Source organism: Nannobrachium achirus, assembly GCF_963921795.1.
Source record: "Nannobrachium achirus genome assembly, chromosome: 20".
Lineage (NCBI taxonomy): Eukaryota > Metazoa > Chordata > Actinopteri > Myctophiformes > Myctophidae > Nannobrachium > Nannobrachium achirus.
In genome coordinates, this window is record NC_137827.1 from 27,790,377 (window position 1) to 27,814,909 (window position 24,533).

At 44.5% G+C, this 24,533-nt stretch overlaps 1 protein-coding gene across 1 annotated transcript in view; it reads right to left on the minus strand.

The window, feature by feature from the left end:
* Nucleotides 1-24,116, minus strand: part of msrab (methionine sulfoxide reductase Ab) — a 64,796-nt gene extending 40,680 nt beyond the window's left edge. The window contains exons 1-4 of the mRNA XM_080750428.1: nt 23,958-24,116; nt 9,568-9,636; nt 8,961-9,080; nt 3,482-3,586 (exon numbers count right to left, since the gene is read on the minus strand). Of these exons, the coding sequence (XP_080606554.1) occupies nt 3,482-3,586; nt 8,961-9,080; nt 9,568-9,636; nt 23,958-24,111 (448 nt within the window). The 5' untranslated portion in view covers nt 24,112-24,116. The remainder of the gene's footprint in view (nt 1-3,481; nt 3,587-8,960; nt 9,081-9,567; nt 9,637-23,957) is intronic.
* Between the last annotated feature and the right edge of the window lie 417 nt (nt 24,117-24,533).

The window sequence follows — 24,533 nt, forward strand, 5'->3', positions numbered from 1 at the left end:
TCCCCAAACTAACCCTCGAATGAATAAATTAACACTGCGGATTTCACTGTGTAGGCCGTCAAACGCTTCAGCGCAGAGGGAGGCGGGCGGGGTGGGGCTGCATGAGTGTATTGCTGGGTGGGTAGTAGCGGTATAGCGGCGGTACAAGCACTAACATGGGTGACATTTATATTTAGGTCACACACCAGCGAGCGCACGAGGAGACGAAGAGTATCGCTGATATACGAGAGAGCCCTAGCAACGTTGATGTAGCGCCGCTGACGTGGAGGGGGGCAATGTCGGTGACTCTGTGGAGTGTGTGTGTGTGTGTGTGTGTGTGTGTGTGTGTGTGTGTGTGTGAGAGAGAGTGAGGCTGTTTGAAGGCTGGAGGTCGGGCCTATGAATCTTTGATCCAACTCACCCTCCTCCCCTGTGTCTGTGTGCAGTTCATCATGCACCCCCCCCCCCCCCCCACCCCTCTGTTCTGGGTGAGTGAGCACTTCCAGGGCTCAAAAACCCGGTCAGAGGAACCAGAAACAAAAAATATATTTTACAAGGAGCAGAAAATAACATTTTAAACATAGTCTTTTTATATACTTTGTGTCAGTTAACGGCTTTTGGCTGAATGACCCACTCTCAGCTCAAGTAGACCCCACTCTTGAATCTGGTGATTAATCAATAAGAGAACGGCGTTCAAGCCACGGAGCTTTCCATGTTGGTATCATAGAGGTGTAAGAACAACATCTTTTCACTCTTTTTTCACTACTGCCCCCACGGTTGACAAAAGTTCGCCACGGGTAGTTCATGCGTGCGTACGTTTTTCATCGGTTTTAATACGTCGGGTTTGGTGTTGTTCGCTAGCCTACGGACAGGGAGAAAAAACGGACACCAAACGGACCAAACAGAAGAAATCTCTCTCCCCCTCCGTTTCTAGTGTAGACTTGCGGTCCTTATATGTATTACTATGCATGGTACTTTAAGGTAAATTGAGCTCACTACTGTTAAAGGTATAAAGAAGAGGGTCATATAGGGATATGTATAAAGAGCTTAGGTTTCCCCGAATACGCACACACGCGCGCGTGTGTGTGTGTGTGCACTGAGTAATATGACACCTAGCGCTTTGTCATTGGTACAGTACTTCTACAAGTTTGAATAAGGCTAGGTCAATTAATGCAGTACAGAGGGTTTTATTTCATGTTGTTGTTGTTGTTTTCTACATACATACAGTAAGGTCAAAAGGCAAGCAATGGAGGGTAAATCTATCATGCCTGCAACTTAAGAAACTGAAATCTTACCCGGAGAAGAGAGATTTCTCAGTGACTGACTGGTACTGTTTAACTTATGGTACACCCATACACCACCGGTTCCAATCAGAACTGGGTCAAATAGTAGGTTATTGGGTTTTGCATGGTTTTCTTTTGAATCTTTTATCCTACTTTCGCCGGATCCCGCGAGTCCGCACATTAGGGTAATCTATAATAACTACCAGATACTGTCAAAGAATTATAAAAAGGAGAGATTTGAACGTAGAAGCATTTTCAAATGGAGAAAACAAAAAAACACATGCCATTTATTTTTAGCCTGTCTGAACTAGCATTAACAGCAGCACATAAACAGTCCTGTGTTTTTGAGCATATTGCATACATTAACTGCTCCAGTGGAGCTGCTCTATAAGCCTGTGGTACTGGGCAGCTCCCAGGTGTGAATGTGTGTACGACTGTGAAGCAGGTGCTCCTGAGAAAAAAAGGGAAAAAAAGAAAAGAAAAAAGCATTCAAATGTTGTGCTCAGCTAACCTATGGTGGAAAAACGGTAAACTATAATGAATTAGAAATGTGGAAAAGAACAGTGGGCTACGTTTTATTTTTATTATAACCAGTTTAGGAACATTGCGTTGGGCATGGAAGAAGAAACATTACAATATTTGTTGTCACCTTTGCACAACAAAGCATACTATAGGGTTAAAGAGAGACAAAGAAGATAATTTTTTTTTGCAATTTATGGAGGAAGTTGCCAAAAGCACACAGGCACAGTTAGGGGCACCTCGCTCCTGCCTGCCTATTGTAACCGGTTTAGGAACATTGCGTTGGGCATGGAAGAAGAAACATTACAATATTTGTTCTGCGTGGAACGAACCGAAAAAGTCAGATTTGAAGCCCTGGAGATGGTATACCTTCCTGACTTGTCGTTCATGCCCTGTCCCTCACTTCTTCTCAAACTGTGTGTGTGTGTGTGTGTGTGTGTGTGTGTGTGTGTGTGTGTGTGTGTGTGTGTGTGTGTGTGTGTGTGTGTGTGTGTGTGTGTGTGTGTGTGTGTGTGTGTGTGTGTGTGTGTGTGTGCGCGCGTGTGTGCGTGCGTGGGTGCGTGCGTGCATGCACATGTGTACTACTGTAGATGTTGCCTGGCCTGTGTCCAAGGTTGTGTTGGTTTGCCATTTTCAGCACACCAAATATGAAGGCGACTGGCTGGATGGTTTTACAGATACACGACGGAGACACTCACTCCCTCATTCACTCACAGAGATTTGTGTAAATTATTCACTTTGTAGCACATCGTCACTGTCGGGCAGAAACCTCGTATCTCCAAGTTTCAAATGTGTATCTTTTTTGGTAAATTAAAGCCCTACTTCATCATATGAAAGCGTCGCACAAAAGAGGTGAGAATAGCAGATCTACAAGCATACAAGGTTGCATGCCTGTAGATAAGTTATTTTCACCATTTTAAATCGTTTTTAAAATGATAAATGCAAAACGAACGGTTTTGGACATACAAGGTTTGCACCCGACAACAACGATATGTGAGAGATATTGACACAGCACCTGACACTATTTGAACAGTCACTGAGCAGTGGCTTTCTGCGTTGTCTGCTGCACAAGGTGCACACTCCCAGAGTTAAACGAACACATCTTACTGAATGGATGCCGCCACCATGGTCGACCATACAACCAAACATGCTTCATGGTGCACACACTCAAACACAAGACATGGTTACTCTTAGCTTTGGAGCCTGAACAAACACACACACACACACACACACACAGCGGGGCTGGTATGGTGCGTCTCTCCATGGATGGGTGGATCTCAGACACATTACTACTGTCTGGCAATGGCTTACACCCATGAGACCTCTCGCTCACACCACACACCTAGACACGCACACGCACACACACACACACGTGCACGCATGTGCACGCACACACACACACACACACACACACACACACACACACACACACACACACACACACACACACACACACACACACACACACACACACACACACACACACACACACACACACACACACAGGAACATTCAGACACACGTCTGACTCTGAGCATCATCCTTCTGCTCTAATACACCATGGGTCCCTAGGGACAGTTTTTGTTTGAGCGTATATATATGCATGTATGTATGTGTGTGTGTGTGTGTGTGTGTGTGTGTGTGTGTGTGTGCGTGTCTAAACATGTGTGCATGTGTGTGTGTGTGCATCGCTACTGTACCCTGTGTAGGGTCGTGGCTCTCCCAGAAGACCTTAAGCAGCTCCTCAAGGCTGATTTCCTCAGGAGAAAAGACCACCCTGACCACCTCAGCATGACCTGTGAGACCTACAAGAGTCACACACACACACACACACGCACACGCACACACACACACACACACACACACACACACACACACACACACACACACACACACACACACACATTTCCTTTGATCAAGTTGAAATCATGTGCATTTTAAGTTTCTCTTTGAATATTTCAACAGCACTCGATGTCATTGCAGTTTCTTGCTCTCTCTCTGCTCCCCTCCTTCATGTTTTCACCATAAATGTTGCAGGGCAGCAGCTGACAGCTCAAAGTCATTATAACCACATTAACCACGGCAGCCCCATTTTGAGTAAAATCTTAAAAAGAATAACGAAAACTTGAAACTTTTCAAAAACAAAAACATGAATTGGTTTCCACTAGTATGGTAACAAATAGACAAAACACAGAATGATGTGGAGAGTGGGAAATTAATATGAACTCAATCAGGAAATTCAACCCGATAGTGTTTGTGTGTGTGGGTGGTGTGTGTGTGTGTGTGTGTGTGTGTGTGTGTTAAGGTGTCTCCACACCAAACAGCCTACAGGAGACTACTTCTGACTGTACACAGACTGCAAAGAACTGCAAAAAACTAAGCACTTTTATTTTTTCAGACGACGCCGACTGTAGTTACTGTATGGCAGTGGTGCCAGGGTCTGCTCGTTATAAGCAACGTTGATCCTGTTTTCCTATAATGTTGCTAGTTGTGGGTTGCTTTTGTTTGGGCTTGTTTCTGAAGTGTAGTTGCTTATTTGGCCTTGCTTTCAACATTATTTTATAAAATAACTAATGTAATAGAGCTCAGAGGTGAAACTGGTCGCTGCTTTTGGGCTTATTTTCATAGACCTGGTCGCTTATTTCACTCACAGAATCTGGCAACCATACCCGGAGGCACTGTGTGTTCTCCATGCAGAGGAGAAGGGGGAAAAAAAGAACAACAACACGGGGAGCTGCTGCACTATTTACTAGCTTTGCTTTGGATCAGATTGGAATAGGAACTGAGAGTTGAGATTGAGAATATGGTATTTAGTAAAAATATGCGACGGGAAAATGTCTCTGGCTTATTTTGGCTTGGTTTTGCAACAGTAGCAAACTATTCAACTCCCTCAATCTTACCGACGGCCAGGGGCGACTGAACAAAACTGAGCAAGTCCAGTTTTCCAGTTTTCGGTCGATAACGTTCCCGACCCGCTGCCGAAAACCTGACGATGAGCTCCCGTTCGGCAACCGACGCTATCCGCCGCCTTCCGCCGCTATCCGCCGCCGATTCGGCCACGAATCTGTTTGGTTAAAAGTGGCCTTTAGAGTTCTCAAATTCTGCCCGAACCCAACCATACCCGAACCCGACCGACATTTAGGGTAGGGTAGGGACTAAAAGGTATGCTAATTAGTAGGGCTGGGTAGGGCCTCAGGCTCAATGAAAAAAGAAAATATATTTTATATTACTATTACTCTGTGATAGACCCGACCATACCCGACCCGACGTTTTCGGGCCGGGTAGGGCCTAAAATGTATGCTAACTAGTAGGGCCGGGTAGGGCCCAGTTAGGGCTGGGCCTTAATTTTTAGGTCCGTTGAGAACTCTAGGGTGTGTGTGTGTGTGTGTGTGTGTGTGTGTGTGTGTGTGTGTGTGTGTGTGTGCAAATGATGCAGACATTCAGGTAGGGCGGGACAATATGACTTTGTTAAAATCAATATCACGATTATTTCAAAACTATAAAATGATTATAAAATGACTGTAAAAAAATAGTCGATGTACAAGCTCACAGCGTGTTGCATTGTCACCTTTGCACAACAAAGCATAATATAGGGTTAAAGAGAGACAAAGAAGATATATATTTTTTTTTGTGCAATTTATGGAGGAAGTTGCCAAAAGCACACAGGCACAGTTAGGGGCACCTCGCTCCTGCCTGCCGCTGCCAGGACCCCAAAGCTTCAACAAGCTGCCTGCAGGCATCCTGAGACTGGGGCCCGCTCAAGGTCTTTCTCTCACACACACACACACACACACACACACACACACACACACACACACACACACACACACACACACACACACACACACACACACACACACACACACACACACACACACACACACACACACACACACACACACACACACACACACACACACACAAAATAGCACAAACACACCTAGGGACATCCTGAAGACATCCTAGAACTGGTGTCGCTTGTGTTCAGCTGATAAATATATACGGTATATGCAAAACAGCACAAAGTTTGATGTAATACACATCTATGTACGGTATGCATGTGCATACAGACACACAGACAGACACGCGCGCGCACACACACACACACACACACACACACACACACACACACACACACACACACACACACACACACACACACACACACACACACACACACACACACACACACACACACACACACACACACACACACACACACACACACACACACACACACACAGGTGTGTTGGGAGACTTTCATTTACAGACGCCATCCCAACCTCATGATGAAAGAACATGAAAGCCGTCAGCTACTTTCACCCACCCTTTATGATTTGTCTTACGACAAAAAGAGAAAATAGCTATTGAAGCCTTTTAGGTGGGATTAGAACATTTTTGGAAATCTCTGAAAACGTTTGTGTCAAGAGTTGCTCACACCTTTAAATCGTCAGAAATTGTTGGGCTATGATCCCCGGTTTCTCCTTTGTGTAGAAGTGTCCTTGAGCAAGACCCTGAACCACTAACTGTGAATGTACTGCACATTTTACAGTGTTGCATAAAAGGCGCTATAGAAATGCAGCCCATGTATTATTTGAAACTGGCATACATCAGGTCAGAACACACAAAAGGAGTTACAGTGAAATATGTTTCAAGTTAATAAACACGTCTCCGCACAGGTCTAAACTCCCAGAGGGTGGTTCCAATTTTGGGGTCCTGGACATGAAAATGTTTGAGAACATATGGGCTAGCGGGCCTGGACTGTCTGTCTGTCTGTCTGTCTGTCTGTCTGTCCTTTCGATCCCAAGTTGATAAACTTGACAATTTCTCCATCTCATCTACTTCTGACTATCTTTCCTCCCCCATCTGGCTTCCTGTCTGTCTGTCTGTCTGTCTGTCTGTCTGTCTGACTCTGTCTGTCCGTCCATCGTCCCCAGACTCTGTTGACAGTTTCTCATCATCTGCCCTCACCCCATTCTGTCTGTCATTCCATCCATCCATCCATCTGCCCGTCTACTCGTCTATCGGTCAGTCCTGCCCGGCCCCGGTGGGTGATGACAGTTCCTCGGCCTTGTGTTGTCATAGAGCTCTGCTCCGTCACAGCCAATGGAGCGCTGCCCGCGCTCTCTCAGCCGATGGACAGACAACCCTTCTCCCTCTCTCTCTCACACTGTTCTCTGACTTTCTCTTTTCTGCTCGCAGAGCTTTGCCCTCGTTCCCTCACTTCATGATTCTCTCTGTCTCTCTCCCCAACTCTCTCATCTCCTTCTTTCTCTCCAGCATTCTCCACAACTCTCTGACTTGTTGGGATGGAGGGAGAGAGAAAGAGAGAGAAAGAGAGAAAGAAGTGGGGGTGACACACAAAGCCCTTGGAGGATTGGACTGAGAAAGTCTGACTGCCAAGCCAGAAGCACCCTTCCTCTCCCTGTCTTGGTCCTCCAACGTAGTGCCTCCATAGAGCCAGCATTCCAGCGATGGAGAAGCACCCAGGTTAGCAGCCAAAGACTCCTTAAACTCAGAGAACTAAAAGGGCTTTGCACACAGGCGCGATTTTCAACAATTGCGTTTTCTTTTTCCGTTTGCTGCATGATTAGAACCATTGAATTTGGTGTGCAATGCTGTGCGGAATCTGCCCTGCGGATCCAAAAAGGAGTCATAAGACGCACAAATCGAAATGGGTTTGATCGGGAAAAAAACACACTGCCGCAGCCACCTGCCGGTTAGGTTTAGGGTCGGAGCCGGTGTGCATGAGGTCATAGAGAATCATTGTTTCCTTTAAAAAAATGAAATTGTCAGTTTTTTCCGTGCGAAAAAGACGCATCTGTGTGCAAAGCCCTTAACAGACCCTAATAGTAATAAACTATTTTCATGTATCACCTTTCTACATTTAGCTAACAGAATGATGGGATTAAGCCTGTATGTAGAGGAAGGGGGTGGCGCATTGAGAATGCAATATGAATGCACAAAAGGACTCCATTAAATCATTATTTGGAATGAAATAAGACTGTGGTTTGTATGCCATCCTCCACCAGCACGGCCAGCAGACCTCAGGCCTTCGCTGAAGGGAGACAGATGTTTTGACGTCCGCCATCCACCGCCATTTGCCATACTTCACACACAGTAACCTCGGTAGTTGGGAAACGCCGCAGTACAGCGCTGCTCAGAGCCCAATCCCTACAAGTAGGTCATGGGAAGGGGAGGGGGGGACGCAGCCCATCTGGAGCAGAGCATTCTGAGTAGTTGACTGCAGATGAAGGTGAAAAAGCAGCAGGATGAGAGGAAAAAGAGCTACAGTATACTGCCTCTGTCTCTGGGTGTCTGTCTCCACCTCTGTCTCTGGGTGTCTGTCTCCACCATTTTTCTCTCACTCTCTTTCTCTATTTTTATGTTTCTATGAGCATTCTTTTTTTTTTAGTCTGTCCGACTGATCTCGGCATGAAAGGTCCTACGGTGTATACCAGACGAGGCAGTTTGCAGGATTGGTCGATACACTATCGAGTCTAGACTATTGCAGACTGCAGAGGTTCTCAAACTCCAAACCTGAGTACTGCTGGTTTTCTACCCTTAACCAGATTGTTAATATCAATCACTTGCATAGTGTTCTGGTCTGACCGCTCCCCGATTAGAGAGCTTGACTTACAAGGACACACTACACAATAAAATCCTCAGTGATCATTTAATTTGGCGTGTAGAAATGAAACCAAGGAGGCTCCCGCTGGCCTACTAGTCCAGGCGCATACCACTTAGGCATTGCCAAATAGGCATAGATGCCTGGCGGTGTCGCCGGTTCGATTCCCGATCCGGACGACCTTTGGGTGTCACTCCCCATCTCTCCCCCTGTTTCCTGTCAGTCTACTATCCTATCAATAAAGGCATAAAAGCCCAAAAACAATACGCCAACAATACACAATATTTTGAAAATAGCAGACGATGTGACGCATTGTGAGCTTGTAGATCTTCTATTTTCAAGCGGCCGAAATATATATAGGGCTGAAGTGCCCCATTTTTCAAAATCTACAAAGTAACTAGTAACTAAAGTTTTCATATAATTGTAGAGTAGTGGGGTAGAAGTGTTGAAAAGTAAAAACAAAAAAAAAATTACAGTATTTGAGTCCTTTCCAACACTGGGTAGAACACAGTACATTTACACATGAACACAGACGGCCCAGGTTGCAGTACCTGAGCAGACCTCTTCATAGTTGGGGTTGGGGGTGAAACCTCCAGCGTAGCCCACCTGGGTGGAATAGACCCCTGATATCTGCCAGAAACGCTTCTCCACTCCCCAGAAACAGCCCATACCTAGTGAATCAGAAACACACACACACACACACACACGCACGCACGCACGCACGCACGCACGCACAAATGTTCACTTGCATATCGTCGTTGTCGGTTATCATTTTTTAAAATGGTTTAAAACAGTGAAAATAGACAATCTACAAGCACACAACTCCTCACGATGCGAGGCGTTGTGTGCTTGTAGATCTGCTATTTTCACTACTGTTGTGTGACAGTCTTGTGTGATGAAGCAGGGCTTTACTTTACAAAGAATACAAGAAAGATACAAGGTTTCTGCCCGACAGTGACGATATAACAGGCACCAGTCAAGGACAAGTTCAACCGTAGAATTGTAAAGTCAAACATTTTAACTCCAAATCTATGTACAGTAGTATACAGACAACAGATGATGATTATTACATATTGTGGATGTATTTCTTGTGGAAAACAACACACACCATTCACCGTCAACTACACATGGAGGGGGGCATGCTTCCTGGGGTCTCACCAAACATGATGCTCTCCATGCCTTCTGGGAAAGGCTCTGCCATGGGGTTGCCATTGACCACATGCTTCTCTGGAAGGAAGAGGAGACACAGGAGGAGAAATGATCATTCAGGTGCTTAGAATCAGCACTGGTAGACTTGTTTTTAACCTGCTGTAAACAAGTTACTTCATGAGCTCTGTGAGGAACAAACAACAAATGTCACACACCCAAGAGAAAGATGTTGTTTCTTTAATTGCTCACAAGGAAGCATACAAAAAAGTGAAACTTTATTTTTTTGCAGGAGAGGAAACACAAGTCCGCCTCAACCCTCGTTGTTCTGTTCTCATCAACCGTGTTCGCTCGTGTTACTTTAGTCCATGTAGTTTTTTCCTTTTGGTTCGTTTTCATGGTCTACTACAGGTGGAGTTACTACAGGTGGGCCGCCAAATCTTTGTGTGATAGGATAATTTTTTTACATTAATCACTTGAACCCTAGCATCCCTATTCTTAGTGGAACATTAGCCAAAAAATAGCTGATCTACAAGCTCACAGCGCGAGGCTGTTTGAGCTTATAGATCAGCTATAGATCAGCCGTAGATCAGCAATTTTTTGGCAAAGAGGTTTGGTTTAGAGGGAAAAGAAGAGCAGACTAGTAGGTATTGACAGTTCAAGTGGTTGAATATATTAATCCAACAGATTGATAGTGCTGTCAAACAAGTCTAAGCTGTATAAGAAATCCATGAACATTTTAAATCTGCAACACAATTTTTAAATTATGTAGTGGGGGTCCCTGCTTCATCTCTCTCTCAGCTATGGGGTCCTGAAAACGTTGAAGACCCCTGGTCTACACTGGTTGTCAAAGCTGGGCATGGGTCTGTGGTGTGTACTGTGCACTGTACACCACGGGCTACCAGTTTCTACTCATCCGGGGCATGATCGGACGTGTACGGTGTACACCAGAGCATAGAATACACATGCGCCAAGCATAACACAATATGAAGATACAACACTATGCAAGAGTCTGAAAGGCCCACAAAAACACAACTGAAACAGAGCCAAAGCAGTGGAACCCCAACAACCCCCAAGTTAATATGTATTTGGCAGTGGACCCCCACGTTTAAAGTGGTATATTTTGATGCTACAGTATATTAACACATTTTGCTAAGCACCCACTGCAACCCTCTCACCACTGAGCTGAGGCCTCAGCCCTGGGAGGCAGTTAGAAGATTAAAACCACCCTCCCACCGTCTGCGGCATCTCTTCCACACCCGACAATTAAACACAATCAAATGGTAATTATCTGATATCTCTATATATGTAAGTGTATACCGTGCAAGGCTTGGCACCATCTGCTGCAGGAAGCAGGTCAGAGAGCTTGACAAAAGCACGCCCTCCTGGCTGAACCTCGTAGCAGGGCAAAAAGACTCCGACAGCAGAGCTGCCTTAATCTGTGCCGCGTCAGAAAATGCCCAATAAGTAAAACAAACTCGACACGCCCTGTGTTGGAAAGCAGAGGGGGGGTCGGGTGGCACCGATATGCCAACTGTGCTGTGTTGGAATTAGAGCTCTAAACAAGAAAGAGGGGTGTGTGTGTGTGTGTGTGTGTGTGTGTGTGTGTGTGTGTGTGTGTGTGTGTGTGTGTGTGTGTGTGTGTGCGTCCGCGTAGTCCACAGATGTGAGGGGAGGATTAGCGCTTAAGAAGACTGAGGTGACTTAGCATGTAAATCTGCACTGAGCAATGGCTGGTTTGCACTGCAACCACTAATATTAGTCCTCGGATAAACAGGCCACGGGGTTCAGTGCCAGAGTATGCACATACATCGTACACACACACACACACACACACACACACACACACACACACACACACACACACACACACACACACACACACACACACACACACACACACACACACACACACACACACACACACACACACACACACACACACACACACACGCACGCACACATGCACAGAGCATGCGTGGCTTAGGCAGACCCCAGCAATCTCTGTTTAGTGAGAATGCCATGTGTGACTCCACTTTGATCAGTTAGTGTCATGGTGTGTGACAGTAACGTGGAATAATGCATTGTAGTGTATGTCTAATCTCTAAACAAAAGCTAGGCTTTGTGTAATCTGTCAAAACTGCACTAATATTCTGTTGCCATTGACGTGCGCTCCCCAGGCCAAGAGCAAAGTGCTACCTATATTTGACTAAATACCTCTATATACTATAGATATTGTGATGATAACAAAAATGTTCTGTGCTGATCTACAAGCTTCAACAGCATGTAAAGTATAGCTTAAGTGATTAAAAAAAAACAGGAAAAGACCATGTCATGATATTACAATACCCAAAATCCCATAAGAGTCTATAGAGATCTAGTCTAATATAACAATATAGATCAATATATTGCCCAGCCTAAAGGCCTGTCCATACTTTGACCGTAACCGCCCTTTTCGGTGAAAAGATCCGGTTCCACTACAAAATTACATCACTCGCGACTTCTGAAAAGCATTAGACCGAATGAGAGTTCGGAAATGTGCACGTCGGAAAGTCCAACTCACCCAACGTTTCGGAGATACTATGGACAGACCTTTAGGCTGAGGCCTAACATCAGGAAAACAAGAAGGAGGCAATGAAAAGAAAATGCATTGAAAAAGTGTATTTTTCTTTTTAAGATATGTTTTTGGTCTTTCATGCCTTTTATTGATAGGACAGTAGACTGACAGGAAATGGTGAGAGAGATGGGGAGTGACACGCAGCAAAGTTGGTCGGGATCGGGAATCGAACCAGCAACACACTGTCAGGCTACAACGAGCCTATGTGGTATATAAACCTGGACCGGTGGGCCAGCAGGCTCCCCGAAAACGTGTAGGTTACTGGAAAAGCCCATAGTTTTCCAATAACCTGTAGTACCACCGAAAACGTTTCTTGAGAAGATCTAAATCAACAGAAACACCACGTTACATAAGCTAATATCATCCCCGTGTGTTGCCATGTCGAGGCATTTTAATATTAAGGCAAAATTGCCGGTGCTCTCATGGCTAACAGATTGTGAGGTCTTCTAAGACGTCACAGAGGCCTAGCAGTCCTCAGGCAGTCCCCTATGTACACTATATTGCTGTGCCAGTACAGGCTTTCTCCCAGCATGCTCTTTGGCACTCCTAGGTCATGTTGACGGGCACAGTGTCCGTGCTATCAAAGCCAAATCTCTGCCACGGACAGTACCGAGTGTGCCATTGGCCCATAGGGCTGGTCGGGGTGACTTAGGAACAGTAAGTAATCTTTTTCATCTCTCTTTCTCTGCCCAAAGCAATAATAAATAAATCATCAAAGTTGCCAAAAGGACAAAGAAATAGAGAGCGAATGAGCGAGGGATTGAGTTTGTGTACGATGGAGGGGGAGGAGAGGAGAGGACAGTAGAGAAGGCTGCCAAACCAATAAAAGGAGTAAATAGCCAATGAGAAGCAACAGATGAGTGTAGTGGGGAGGCAGAAAGAGATTCTTTTTGCTTCCAGGCCTCCATTCCTTTGGGCGCTAAAAGAAAAAAGAGCCCAAGCACTCAAACAAACAAATCAACAAATGAGCACAAAATAATAAAGGAGCAGGAAAGAAAAATGACGAAGACTACAGAGACATGGTTCTCCTTTCCACTCTCCCTGTCAGCTGCTCTCATTTCTGCACCTTCTTTCCTTACACTGTATTCTCATCATTTTTCACTCTTCTTTTTACAAAGGCATGCAAGTATTCTCTCTCACTCACACACACACAAACACACACACACACGCACTCTCACACACACACATATGTGCACATGCAAACGCACACGCACGCACACAGAGTGACCAACCACTGCTGTGGGTATTTCTCCCATGGAGAAACTGGCAGAGATCCAGACAGTGCCAGGCTGGCTCCTTTCATTGTCTAACCCAGCAGTCACCCCCTGCCAGCCCAGCGCCCACAACACACACACACACACACACACATACACACAAACACGAATACCGAAAGAACTGTGTGAATACCCTCACTACGCTGCCTCACTACGCCAGCAAAAAGGAAAGCAAGGAAGAACAAAAAACCAAGTGGGGAGGGCTGGGTGAGTGGCTGAGTTCACAAAGGAAGAACCCGTCTCAATATGGGGGAGAAAGAAACACGTGAATGGGATTTCTTTTTGCCAACTTGGAAAAATAAATCTTTTGGGGGTTTATTTGGTGGGGGGTTCGCGAGTATATCTGAAAAGCGCAACGTAGGCTATACAGTGCAGCGGGAACCACAGGCGGAGTACTTGGGTCAGCTTTTGTTGCTTTTTTAGCCGTTGTCGTTTTTTTTTTGCAGCCGGCTGGACCCGACCCAAGACCTTCGGAACGCCCTGTGCTCTGCCATTCCGCCTTCGCGATTTGTCACCTTCGGTGAAAGGGGGTACGGCAATTGATCAATCTGTTTTGCTTTGGCGGACGACACCGTCTTTATCACAGCTCAGAGGATATTTAGTCTTTGTTGTTACCCTCTGGTTCCGCCCGCGGTGGTCCTGCGTTTCCTCAGCCAGAGAAGTCCGAGTGTCGCTGCTGCGGCTCCACTCTCTCAGAGACGCGGGGGGAAGGAGAGGCACCAATGCACCATCCCTGGGCACCAGGCGCCGGTGACGGAAGGGTTGAATTCCCCGGCTGCCGTTCAATTACCTTCCAACACCCATTCCCTCTCGTTCTCTCTTCACACAGGTTGGCAGAGTGTCAGGCACGAGGCGAAGGGAGAGGCTGGCGCTTTATAGCGGTGCCAACTACCCTTTACTGTACGGCAGCAAGGGTAGGGGGAGTAAGAGCTGGGCAAGGGGAGGGGAGGAGAGGAGAGGGGAGAAGCTGGTAGGAGGTGGTCCGATTTGGGGGGACAGAGAAAGAGGTAAGTCAAAGGAAGACAAATTCTGCAGGCTCTGAAGCTGCTGGCTGCCATGCCCCCTTCACACACACGCACGCACGCGCGCACACACACACACACACGTACGTACGTACACACACACGCACGCACACACACACACACGCATGTGCACGCACACACACAGAGGTTGGATGACAGCTGTCCTTGTGTTGCACGTAGCTTCTATCTATTCATTGAGGCAGAGAGCGTCTAGACTCCGGAGAGTAGAACCCTCATTCCATCCATGCATTCCATACATACTGTATCCTAGCAACGGAAACAGTTGCTATGGAGAAGACTACCTACTATAGCGCACACACACACACACCCCATCCCTCCCACCAGCCCCTTCAAGCAAGATGGAGGCACATCCTCCCTGGGCCTTCTAGAATACAGTATCTACTCTGGAGCGCGACTGGCGGGAGGGAAACCGGGAAGACATCCCCCTTGTCAACACGGATGATTTTTAACTGTGGATTCAAAGGGAAATGTATGAGGAGAAATGTGCCTGCCAGCCATACCCCTGTTAAATATGAGCAAATCCCATTAGTCTCTGTACTGTGCTCCATTTCATTGTCACCTTCTCCTGCATTCTCTCATTCTGAGAGGTAAACTGATCTCTGTATGAAAGGCAAAAAAAAGGAGGTAAAAAAATATAAACCTAGGCCATTCTTGAACATATTGGAGACTAGGAGACTGGCGAGATGTAATGCCAGCAATATATCCTTGCAATGAAACTGCTCTTAGGAGTTATAGAGAACCATGTTACAAAGATTGATTTCAGTCAGCTGACCCCAAACCCCTCCATCCTGGTTGTGAGAGATATTGGCAGTCTATGGCGCACTGACTCAAAATAATGACTGCTGTGCCCCTACCATGTAGCAATCTGCCACTGGATCATTCTCACCAAGGTCGAATGGGGAGAGGAGGAAAGACACGCGGACAGAGCAAGAAGAAGCCTTTACCACTTTCAACCTGGCGTACTCTCTATATCAGTGGTTCTCAACCTTTTCCGGCCACGACCCCCAAAAAAATCATATTTTAACTGATGGAGTTGAGGCATTACATTTTGTATAACGCGGTTCTATTGTGAAAATAGCAGATCTACATGCTCATTGCTCACAACGCCTATATATCCACAATTTCTGCCTCTAATATTTGACAATTTGGCTAATGTTTAATTTGTCATTTTAGAGGTATTAAAAGCCCTTAAATTGTCACTTTAGAAATGTGCAGATACCTTCTCTACACTTAAACTGTATGATGGTTTGTTTACTGTTGTCTGTTGAGTGAGAAAACAATGTTGCACATTAAGTTAATCATCTGGGGAACCCCCAAAATAATTTGGGGACCCCCCTGAGGGTCCCGGCCCACAGGTTGAGAACCACTGCTCTATATTGGGCGTGTGATTATAGGCGAAGATCTTCAAAACATTTTGAAAAATGTAAGTACAAAAATAAATAAAAGATTTCCTCAAATAGCAAACCAACAAGCTCACAATGGATCACGATGCAACGCATTGTTAGCTTGTAGATCGGCCATTTCTTTTATGTTAGCAAGGAACCAGAAAGGTTGAGGTAAACAGGGCCTGAAGTAGATCACGAACCATTGCAGTGGTCATCACAGCAGAGAGGAACATTGTGCACACGCCAAACACACTCACACACACACCTATGGACACATGCCCGCACACAAGCAAGAACATATGAGCATGCATGGGCACCGTGTGTACACAGACACACATACACACACAGCACAGCACAGGCACTGAAATTGGACTTGTCTTTGCCATTCCCTAAAATAGATGTTCTCACAAGCCCAAACCAACGCAACAGAGGCACTCTGTTGAATCACAACACGGCCACACGAACATGCACACGCACTAGCGCGCACACACACACACACACAAATACACAACACAACCCCATCCCCACCTAGGCTGCCCCCCCACGGTGACAGGGGAGGAACAGATTTCCGCCATGCGGTGTCTCCGAGCTGCTCCGACAGACGGAGCAGGAATTTACGACGGGGCGGAGCCTTCATGCGCATAATGCCCAGATGGACCCCTGGACACTGCGGCACCGCTACCTCCCATACGCACGCACACACACACACACACACTCCAATAACTCCCACAATGCAATGCGGCGGCCACTCAAGGCAGAGTAGGCGATGAGGGTGAGCACCGGGTTCAACTCTCACCATGCTCCTCCTCTATCACACACTTCCATGTACACCCTCCCGTCCCAAAATAATATAGTGTGAATGCCTGGAATGAAGGATCAGTGGATAGGGAGACCGAGATGAGCTGGAGAGGTGTACTGTAACTCTCTGTTAGAGGGAGAGAGAGAGAGGGATAAACTGATGAATAGGAAAGAGAGGGGGATAGGAGATGGGGAATGTCGTCTTCTTATCAGCCGACAGATTTAGCCCAATCCGCGTTAATCTCTATCCACAGGTTTGAGAGGTAAATGCCTGCAGGGATAAAAAAAGTTTTTTTTTCTTCTGTTTTTAATCACAGAAGAATTATTTTATATTCTTGTACATTCACGGTCTGAATCGTTGGCACCCATTACAGAGGACCCTTGCGATTCTGTTGATAAATCACTTTTTTATGCACAAAAGCCCCTTGATCTTCACACAGCTTCATTATTATTCTCAGCTCTACAAAGTTAAAGAAATTGCATCATTCACACTGTAAAAATGTACATCATCTTGGACAAGCGGCATACCTCGACTTCTGCAGCTATTGCAATATCTTTATAATAAAATCTATAGAGGTTTATGTAAGTATACCTGTCCCCGTCTCTTGCGCGTTTTACTTCTACCAAGCACCTACAACGCATATCAATGTGTTCTCACTCCCACGCCGTGTTCTAAGCAAACGTACGTGAGCGTGCTATTGAATATCTGGATGACTCAGTACTTGCCTATGAGCCCATTTACACCTGGTATTAAAGCTCCAATCTGGGACTTATTTTGAGGAATACAATGTCATTTTAACCAATCTTGTTTGTACATAGAATAGATTGTGTATACTTGATGTATTACACCCGCCCCATGATTACTACACATTCCCCATTGCTGCCAAGAGGTTTTTATAAAAAGCACTTTAACATATCAAGTATCAGGCTGAAATGTATTTTTAGTATTATCTCTGTTATTATGTTGTATATTGTATTGTTGTAGTTAGCGGTCTTGTGGAACATACCACACCAAGATGTCACTGCCTACCCTATTGAGAGAGGGTAGGCAGAGGCGAAGCCTGATTTATAGTAAATTGATGGTTCTACAAGCTCCCAATGCGTTGTGGATGGAGCATAAATTAAGCTTAAAGTTGTACCATGTAACTTTTTTTATAAAACAAATCTTAAAATTGTCCTAACTGTTAAATCGCTAAAGTTTTAGAACACCCACTCCGTTATTTTCAGCTTCTGAAGCCTTCTCTTTATATGTTTTCTATGATCCTGGCCGTGGACCGGATTTCGCGCCAAAATGACGTAATCTGCATCATCTGTATACGTTGTGTATACGTTGCCCAATCACATCGCCGATCATGCACACATGGTACACTACCGGCCAATCACAGTTTATCTGCTCTGGTCTCCAGGAAGCGCCTCCGCTTGGCTACAGTGTTTACCATGGTGAAGGATTTTAACCTCTTAATCCACAAATCCTGGCCAGAAAATTACGTTCTACCATGCGTTCTACCCCTCCACGGATTACTATCGGTCGCGGTGGTTTGCGGCGCCGCTCCGGTGGTCCGCGGCGGTGGTCCGCGACGACTCCGGCCGAAAAACGGCCGAAAAAAGCAATACCGCTACTGACCACTAGTTGAACTTACACAGTATAGCTTTAAGATTTACAGCATCAAACATATTATTGTTGTTTTTTTAATTAGAGATGTGCCGATTGATCGGTGAGTGATTGCGATCGGCCGATAATGCCTCTATCGGCTTTGATCGGTATCGGCTTTGCCTCTATCGGCTTTGTTGATCTACAAGCTAGATCAGCTATTTTCACAATATTTATCTGTGGGACTGAATGTAACCTCAGCTTCAACTCCTACAAGTTGAATTGGATACTAAAGGACCTCAGCCTGCAATCTCCTTATGTCTTAATATACAATGTCAATGTTTTGTAAGAAGAATCATTAAATATATAAATGCTGCTACAATAACACAATAAATAGAAGAATTTATGGATTTGACGATCGATCGGGAATATCGGTATTGGCAGATACTGATTCCAGTTGATTTTATATATATTTTGATATGTAGGCTGCTTTGGAAAATCACATTAACCTCAACTTGAACTTCAGTTTATTGTCACCAGGCATAAACATTTGTGAAATTATTTTGTGCAACTTCAAGAGGGTCCCCACTCCCCAGAAAGATTTCTTAACTCATTTAGTGCCACCCCTTTCACCACTAGAGGGCGCCCAGTGGCCAGAGAAAATCCCATAGAGATATGCTGGTATATGCAGAAGCCCTGCAGCCATGACTTGCCTGAACACTTTCCTTTGTGCATGACTGCATGTACAGGAAGAGGATGAAGTTAGCTTGAAGTTAGCTATTGGCTACCAAGCATTTTAGAAGCCTTATTTTCGTCAACTTAGCCATGATTAAACCTTGCACACCTCATGCATGGGAAAAAAACAGAGAAGAATGAGCTCTGAAAAATCCAATGCAATCCTGGATTGCATTGGAGTGGATTTGTGCAGTTTGTTCACAGCTTTCAAACAAAAAAATCCGATTGGAAATCCGTTCAGGCATTCTTGAGATAATCGCCATTATGTTTTACATGTTATGTAAACAAACATGGCTGCCCTGTATGTTAGATGGGGTTGTATGGGGGTGGAACATGCAAAATCGCGATTGAAATCATGTTCACCAGATTTGATGGGGTCCAAAAAAAAAAAAAAAAAAAATCAAAATTTTTTTTTTTTTTTTTTTTTATATCCCGAACTTGTTCGGGATAGGCGGCACCCTGTGATACGATCATATATCCCAAACTAATTCGGGATAGGCACTCAATGAGTTAACTCATTAACTGCCAAAAACGTGAATCCCTTAAAAATCCCGTTGTACCACCCTGCCACGCCCGTGAATCCCGTAAATATATATATATTTTTTTTTTTTTTTTTTTTTTTTAATTTTTTTTGGACCCCAAAAACGTTAGTAGGCATGATAGCGATCGCGAAATTGCTTGTTTAACCCCCATACAACCCCCATACAACTCAGGTAGCAGACCTCCAAGCTCACAACAGTGTAAAACATAATGGCTGCTATCTCATGAATGCCTGAACGGATTTCCATTCGGATTTTTTTGTTTGAAAGCTGTGAGCAATGTGGACACACGTGGTGCATTATCTAGGCATGGGTGTGCATGATCCGTGCACTATGAATTACATGGAAGTCTATGGAGACGAATGGCAGTTAAAGAGTACGAAGGTATTGTTAAATGGCAGCATATGAGTTAATTTAGAACAGGTACACATTATTGTGTGTCATTATTTTATGCTTTAACTATTGAGAAATAGCAGATATACAAGCTCACAGGTGCCGCGCTGCGAGCTTGTAGATCTGCTATTTTTGAAAAATCGTGAAAATTCAAATTTTGACCCGATTCTATAAGTGTCTTTTGAATCCTTCTAAGATTTTTTAAAAAACCTATGTTTCTATGTCAGCAATCTGGCCAGCCATCGTCAAAGAAAAGGTCCTTTTCACTAAACTGGAGCTCAGTTAGTCTGTTCTTGAGAGACTACTATGTCAGTGGTTCTAAAAACCTTTTCATGGGAAGGAGCAAAAAACCTATGTTTCTATGTCAGCAATCTGGCCAGCCATCGTCAAAGAAAAGGTCCTTTTCACTAAACTGGAGCTCAGTTAGTCTGTTCTTGAGAGACTACTATGTCAGTGGTTCTAAAAACCTTTTCATGGGAAGGACCCAAAAAATGACATTTATTTGGCCACGGACCCCCATCTCAAAATATCTAGTTCCAGGGACCACCCAGAAGCAAAATTTGAGTTACAAACGTTCGCTTTGAAAATACATATATTCAAAGATTTGCACACATTTTTATGACTTTTTCAAAAATAGCAGATCTACAAGCTTGCAGCGCTGTGAGCTTGTACATCTGCTATGTTTCACTGGTTAAAGCATTCAATAATTCTATAGCACTGAGGAGATCCAGACTAATATCCACACAGCGATATTGTCTGGCTATCCGAGGCTACATAAGTAGCATTTACGTTACTAACATTAGAGATGGACATTAGACTCCTGTAGCTAGCCAACAAGCCAATTAATCCACAGATAACATGACCGTTAAGTGCAAGACCGACCCCAGCATGATGCATTCATTCTCACCTGTCATCATTACTTTCCTGCCATGCATCCATCCATAGTTACTTACAGGTTTCCTATAAAAGCATTCAAACAAGTGCTGTTAAACCCACTTTCAGGGCTATAGTTGTAGGCCTAATAGCCCACAATGCATCACAGTGCATTCACATGAGCTTGTAGAACTGTTATGTTAGCTATGTTTGACATTTGTGAATAATGTGAATTGTTTGGGAAATTGGGAAAAGTGTTTGCCTCTATGCCCAAAATAGGGACGCCAGGGTGAAAGTGGTTCATTTTGGACCAGTGGTCAATGCCATGCTGGCTTGCAGTGGACATTTTTGTCAAAATTACATTTTTGCCATGGACATACAAATGAGCGGACAATAATGTTACCAGAAACACACGAAGAGCCAGGCCAGGTATATAGCGTAGTGGTTTTCAAAGCGGGTCGAGAGGGACATTCTGGGTTCTTTGAAGGTGGTCCAAATGGTCCATTACAGGTCTGTAACTAAGCACCCAGGGCTCGACCTGCGCTGTGCGTTGCCTAAACGGAAGTGCTCGAATTTGGCGGAAGTGCTGCGTTTAAGGAAAGTTACGTCATGCGGTGCAGGTCTGTTTACATCCCCCAGTGAAACAAACCTAATTAGAGTGTAGATCTTAACTCGCTCTTAATAGGCATAACTTTGTCAGAACGCATGTTTTTGTTTGGATATTGTTTATTGCGAGCGCAACCGAAGGAGCGGGAGAAGTAGAACAGATTTTTATCCAGCAGGGAATACATTTGTAGGAACACCGCACTATGAAAAAAAGGTTACCAAGAGAGTGTAAAAATAAAACCAAATGGACCTGTATTTGTACACACTCAAGAGTTATGGGGGTACTGGAAAATAACATGTTTGAGAACCACTGTACTGGTGGACTCCTAATGTGCCATAGTGTCATACTGCAGAAAATCAGTGTCATATTCTGAAGAAAACCTAGATAATGACATACATTCAGAAATTGGGTCTTATTATCACAATGAGAACATGTGGTAAAAACGAAATATAAAATGTGCCACGGACAAGGACAAGTCTTTGCCACAGACACATGTGTCCGTCTATGGACATATTGATGACCCCTGAATTTGGACACTTAGGCAAGCACTGACTCTGAGCCACCAACCAGATATTCTACATACAACACACTTGCATACTTTGGCTCTGACTCTGAGCTGGGAATGAAAGCCCATTGGGATACACTGCAAGAGCCTAATAATGCATGTTGTTTATAATTACACCAGGATAAAACAAATCTTTAAGGATTAAGCACTCACAGAAATGTCACCCACTAATTAGCACTTACAGAAAATGCAGTTTTGTTATTGCCATTATGAAGATGTTTTAGCAGTTACTGAATCTTAATGGTGCAACATTATTGTGCAAGTCAAAGTTTCAATATCATTTTAATGGCATCCTTACATTTTTTACTATTTCAGAATTACTGGGTTGATAAATGACTGTTTTGTAGCCTTAACACTAAGCGTGGGGAGAATGAAGCTGGGGAAGTAAATGCCTTTTGTTTATGTCTAGTTTCATCAGCAGGGCAGTTCAATTGCATCTTCTGTGGACAAACAAACATGAGAAATTCTTGAATGAAAAACAAACAAACAAAAACCAAAAAAATCAGGTCACCAGTGGTGGAGTCTAGGCAGACTGTACCATGCATCAATGCATGGTAAAGTATGCACACAAAAAAAAGCATGAACACGCAGCAACAAAATAGCTAATTATTATTAAAAGCACAAATGTAAGAAGTAGGCCGATTCCTAGCCGCAACTTGCAACTCAAGTTGCAACCTCAACCATTGACAGCCCATAAATCCAAACAGTAAAGTGTGTTGTGAGTTTTGAAGAACTTGTTGGAAATCACTCAACGGTCCTGTCTACCACCTGTTTCTATAAATTGCACATAATGCAGGAGGCAGCAGGAAGTTGCGTTATTGAGAACGAGCGCTACCAAACTCCAACACTTGAAAAATAATCACCTGCGTGGAATTTATTGAGAGAAAGTAGCTCATAACATGTCTGCGGTAGATTTTTATGAAACAAACACTTTGCAGATATAAAGAGGATAATTCAATATTTAAGTACAGCTGCCATGTTGGTGAGTTTAATGTTGTTTAATCAGATTGGACTTTTATGTTTGGATGTATGGGCTGTCAAAGGTTGAGGTTGCAACTCTAGATTCATGGTGTTGGAACAACACAAGTTCAGGAGAGAGAGAAACACACCTTGACTCGACCCCCCTCTCCACCTACCAGCTCTCACGGCACCTACCTGGCCCTTAGCTCCGCCCCAAGTCATCTACCTGGCTCTATTTATCTAACTTCCCAGAACCCCTCTTGCTTTTTGTAAAACAAATCTAGTTGCAAGTAACTCTGTCTACAATACTTTGTTGATTTTGTGAGGCACCAACCTCCCAAAATCAAATTCCTTGTGTAAGTTACCATTTTAATTTGCAAAAAGTAACACATTTTGATTCATTACACGATTACTGTCATAGTCTGGTGGGCAGTACACAGCACTCCTGTGCATAGTTACACTGGCTCTGACTAACGTCCAGGGTGAAATAACGGGAACGAAAGAATACTAATAAGTTGTAAAGATGCAGTTTTGCATCTAAATGCATAACCTCGCCACCAGGCTTTCCTCAACAATGGTAACTACACTCGCATCAGGACCAACTCTCATTGGTTAATAAGTGACCAACCAACAGAATAGCCTATGACAACAATCCTCACGTTGGCCTGTTGTTCACGTGCTTCGCACAAGGAAATAATCGCGCTTCTTTGGACAGATTCAAACACCATCGTGACCATCTTGTAATGGCTCTATCAAACATATATTGAGGTGTTTATGTAACAAAAACGTGTCTTTAGGTGTCAGTCAGTCAGTGTTATAGAGCAGTGTTTCTCAAAGTGGATTCCAGGGACTTTGTGGGTTACTTCAGGGGGGTCTTAATTGACACATAACAAGTTTGTAACTCTGCCAGTGTACAAATGGAACAAATTTGGTTCCATTTGTACACTGTCAGAGTTAAGGGGAGACCTTGAAATTTGAGAAACTATGAGAAACACTGTTATAGAGTGTTGTCTGTAATTTACCTGCCACGACCATTTTGTCCTCCCTCCCCTTCAGAGCGCGGTCTTTATTGGCCGGCAGCTGCGTTTTATCTGACATGTCAGCGACAGCGAGGAGCGACAGAAGGTAAAAGACAACCAGAGGCGACCTGCTGTATCTGTGCTTAGTTGACAGCATGAACGTGGCTGAGTGTTGCTGTTGTTACTGCTCCATGCATAGGTTAGGTTGTTCCGGGTACGTGGTCTTCCGGTAGCAAGCCTCCTCCTCCATTGAGCCATCCAGCGGCGTCAGTTCAGAAAAAGCTAAGGTATGGCAACATGACTGGTGTCTTGCACGCGCGCGAGACACCAGTCATGTTGCCATACCTTAGCAAGAGGCACAATGAAACGTACATTTTATTATTTCCCCCTGTAGCCAAGCAGGTATGGCAGCTGCCATAGCTTGCCATACCCAATTGACGCCTCTGGAGCCATCATCACCATCATCATCATCATCAGCTGGGGGGGAGGGAGGAGCGAAGAGTCGACGGCGAGTCGCGCATATAACTATGAATATTCATGGCGCGTGGGCTACGTCGTGCGCTGCATATTAACTAGTCG